Raw genomic sequence first — 4224 nt, 5'->3', positions numbered from 1 at the left:
TTGTAACCATTAATGTGCGCGTGTGAATACTTTTTCTAACCAGCTATATAGCTAACGTGTGCTAACCATTATAATATATCGTACATCTATATATATATTACATATGTACTATCGTACGTATATACTCTTGTGCAATTGGTGGTTCTCGGTTTAGGTCCGCTAACCTCAAAATAGAATCTCGTGTCCGCATCAAGGTCGTGCTCGACAGTTAAAATAACAACAACAAGCTATCTTTACTTGTTGATTGTACATACTTTCGCTTTTATTGTTTTTGGTTAATTTGTAACCATAATGTGCTCGTGTGAGTATTGCTCCTAAACGGTTATATATCTAAAGTGTGCTAACTTTAATAATATCGTACATCTGTACATATATACTATATACTATCGTACGTGTGTACTATTGTGCATTCTATGGTTCTCGGCTTAGGTTCTGCTAAGCGCCAAATAGAACCTCGTGTCCGCATCAAGGTCACGCTGAACAATTACAACAACAACAACAAGTTAACTTACTTGTTGATTACTGGTTAATATTTGTTTCCAATCAGTAAGTGTGCGGGTTCGTCAACGTCGCGTCTGACAACAACCACCGTAAGAGCAGTTCAATTTCGGAAAGCTCACTGTTGCTATTGTGACTTTTCGACTTCGTCAAATCCTTTGCTGTTCTCAAGTATCTACAACTGTTTCAATGGCAACGGCAGAGCCAACCACTACGGCAGAACTGTCAGAACTAAAACAACAGCGAGCCTCGACGAAAGCGAGTATTTCAAGAATCAAGGCGTTCGTCAAAGGAAAGAGTAATTCGCTCTCACAACCAGAACTGAAATGTCGACTAGGTATTTTAGAATCATATTTTAAACAAATCTTAGCTTTTCAGACGTTGATCGAGAAATTAGATGCAACTGACTCAGCTAGAGATGAATTAGAAGACCTATACGTTTCCACCAAAGTATTAATCATGTCTCAACTGCAGGAAGAGGCCCACAATGCATCAGTGCTAGACGTAACAGCAATGATGCCCACCTCAAGTAAAAAAATTACCACTGTTAAAATTACCTACATTCAGTGGTAAGTACTCGGATTATAACAATTTTATTAATTCGTTTCTCCAAATCATAGATCGCGAAATATACCTCACAAATATTGAAAAATTTAATCACTTACTGAATTGCCTTACTGGTCAAGCTCTAGAGACAGTACAGGCATTTCCTATTTCGAATGAAAACTATCCAAAGGCTCTGGATAGGCTTAAATCGCGCTATGACAATAATAGCCTAATCTTCGCCGAAAATATCGCGACACTATTTGATCTACCAGCAGTATCGGGTCAGTCAAGCCAACAACTTCGTAGTCTGGTAAACAATGCATCCGCTTTGTATGGTTCACTCTGTTCGCTAGGTACAGAGAAACAAATATGTGAGGCTCTACTTATCTCGCTAATCATGCAAAAAACGGACGCAATTACACGTAGGAAATGGAATGAATCGCGTAACTTCGACACATTACCCAGTTGGGAAGATTGCTCAAAATTATTGGATAGGCATTGCCAGTTTCTCGAATCACTCGACAGTGGAAACGGCAATCAGTCATCATCACAACGTAAACCTAATAATCTTAACTCCAAGAGTAACAGACGCTCAAAACAATACGCATTTGTTGCATCTACATCCAGCAATTCTTGCTCATTTTGTTCTAGCAATGAACACCTAATACAGAATTGTCATCGTTTTAAGGCACTGGAGGTGGTTCAAAGGTTTGAAAAGGTGAAGAGCCTAAAACTCTGCATAAACTGCTTATCGCCACGCCATCATGTGGTTAATTGCACATCAACGTTTAAATGTAAGGTTTGCGCAAAGCCACATCACACTCTCTTGCATCATTCGCAATTGCCAACGAATATTAAGAGCGCGGGATCATCACGACGCACAGAACACGCTGCTATGCCCAACGACAACGTTGCCAGCCATTCCCATCTTAATATGTCATCGGCCGAGCAAATAATTCTAGCTACTGCATTGGTTTTAGTGAAGGATTCATCGGGAAGTTATCAAGTGGGTAGAGCCTTGCTTGATTCATGCTCTCAGGTCAACTTCATAACGGAGGAGTTTTCAAAGAAGCTTAGTTTAGCAAAACATAAACATCGGTTGCATGTTTCCAGTATTGGTAGTTCGTTGACCAACATAAAGTATCAGACGCTCACATCAATCAAATCTCGTCATTCAAATCTTGAACTTGCTTTAAACTTTGGTATTACGAATCACATCGCATATCAACCAAGTTCTGAAATCGATATATCGTCGTGGAAGGTTCCACCAAATACACCTCTCGCCGATGAGCAATTCTTTAAATCCAAGCGCGTTGATCTCTTGCTTGGAGCTGAAAGTTTCTTTGATATTTTGTCTGTCGGTCAAATCAAACTAGGTGAAAATCTTCCAGTACTTCAAAAAACACTATTAGGATGGATTGTATCTGGCAAGTACAAGGGTCAGCCATTTGCATCACCAGCAGCAAAATGCCTATTATCAGTTGAAGATACAGTCTCCGATCAATTAGAAATGATGTGGAAGATAGAGGAAGTGCAACCGGCTTCAAAGTCATGGTCACCAGCACATGTTGCGTGTGAGTCATTATATCGTGAAACGGTCCACCAAAATGCGATGGGAAGAATTGTCGTTCGGTTACCATTCAAAGATTCGCCAGATTGTCTTGGTTTGACACACAATATCGCCTTACGCCGTTTTTGTTCTGTAGAACGGCGATTGTCATCTAATCGTGCACTGAAGCAAGACTATCAAGAATTCATGAAACAATATCGAGAGCTCGGACACATGACGCGTGTTGAGACTCCGAAACCCAACGAACCACATTATTATATCCCTCATCACTGTGTTTTAAAACCGTCGAGCACTTCGACCAAGCTGAGGGTGGTTTTTGATGCGTCATGTCCAACAACTTCGCAACGTTCATTAAATGATATTCTACTGGTCGGCCCGACAATTCAGCCGGAGTTATATTTGTTGCTACTTCAATTTCGTTTGCACCGATATGCCTTGACGGCTGACATTGTTAAGATGTACCGACAGATACTGATAGATGAACCAGATCGAAAATTCCAATATATTTTTTGGCGAGATACGGAGTCCGATCCTGTTAGTACTTACGAGTTGAATACAGTCACTTATGGTACTGCATCAGCACCTTTCCTAGCAACCAGGAGTTTGCAGTATTTGGCGGACAAATTTGAAACACAATACCCAATAGGCGCTGCACTCATTAAATCATCGTTTTTTGTCGACGACTTCTTAGGTGGAGCAGATTCCATTGATCAACTCACCAATATCAGACATCAGTTAACGGCCATTCTACAGAAGGGTTGCTTCGATCTTGACAAATGGCATTCAAACCATCATGACTTCATCAGCGATACTACAACAAAGAGTTTGAATCTTGATACAGATACCGTCACCAGCGCTCTAGGCATCAAGTGGCACCAAATGCAAGATGTTTTCCTATTTTCGTTCAATGCGCAACCAGGTCAAATTGTAACAAAACGCACCATTTTATCCCTTGCGTCTTCATTATTCGACCCGCTTGGATTACTAGCACCGATCATACTCGTAGCAAAAATTATGATGCAAGAATTGTGGCTTTTGCGTGTGGACTGGGACGAGTCAGTCCCTCAAAATCTTCACTCAGCTTGGAAAACATTTATTCAAGATCTTACAACGCTTTCATCGGTTAAGGTGCCGAGATACTGCCTATCCATAAACTATCAACAGGTTGATGTACACGGTTTCTGTGACGCTTCAATACGCGCATATGGTTGCTGTATATTTCTCCGATCACAAAACACATCAGGTAAGGTGACGGTCAGGCTATTCGCTGCAAAATCCCGTGTGGCACCTATAAAGCGGAAGTCGTTACCTAAACTAGAACTCTGTGGTGCCTTACTTCTTGCCAAACTGTATCAGAAGGTCCAACCAATATTTGCGCAATTTAAGGGTGAAACGTTTTTTTGGACTGATTCACAGATTGTATTACATTGGTTGAAGCAGCACTCATCAACCCTGTCTGCATTCGTTGGCAATCGAGTAGCGGAAATTCAAGATATTACCGCAAATGGGCAATGGAGACACGTTCCTACCCAATCCAACCCGGCAGATGTTGTGTCGCGCGGCTGTAACATCCGCCAATTATCAGAGTCTTGTTGGTTTACGGGGCCGGA

At 41.2% G+C, this 4224-nt stretch overlaps 1 protein-coding gene across 1 annotated transcript; it reads left to right on the top strand.

The window, feature by feature from the left end:
* Positions 1 to 687: 687 nt before the first annotated feature.
* LOC119688845 lies at positions 688 to 4182 on the top strand. The gene is made up of 4 exons (XM_038103510.1): positions 688 to 1027; positions 1119 to 2381; positions 2457 to 3857; positions 4031 to 4182. Exons 1-4 carry the CDS (start codon positions 688 to 690, stop codon positions 4180 to 4182), a joined length of 3156 nt encoding a protein of 1051 aa, XP_037959438.1.
* Positions 4183 to 4224: the final 42 nt, after the last annotated feature.

The sequence above is a fragment of the Teleopsis dalmanni genome, chromosome X, assembly GCF_002237135.1.
Source record: "Teleopsis dalmanni isolate 2A chromosome X, ASM223713v2, whole genome shotgun sequence".
Taxonomy (NCBI): domain Eukaryota; kingdom Metazoa; phylum Arthropoda; class Insecta; order Diptera; family Diopsidae; genus Teleopsis; species Teleopsis dalmanni.
The sequence above is the reverse complement of the archived record's forward strand: the minus strand, read 5'-3'. Positions and strand labels throughout refer to the sequence as shown.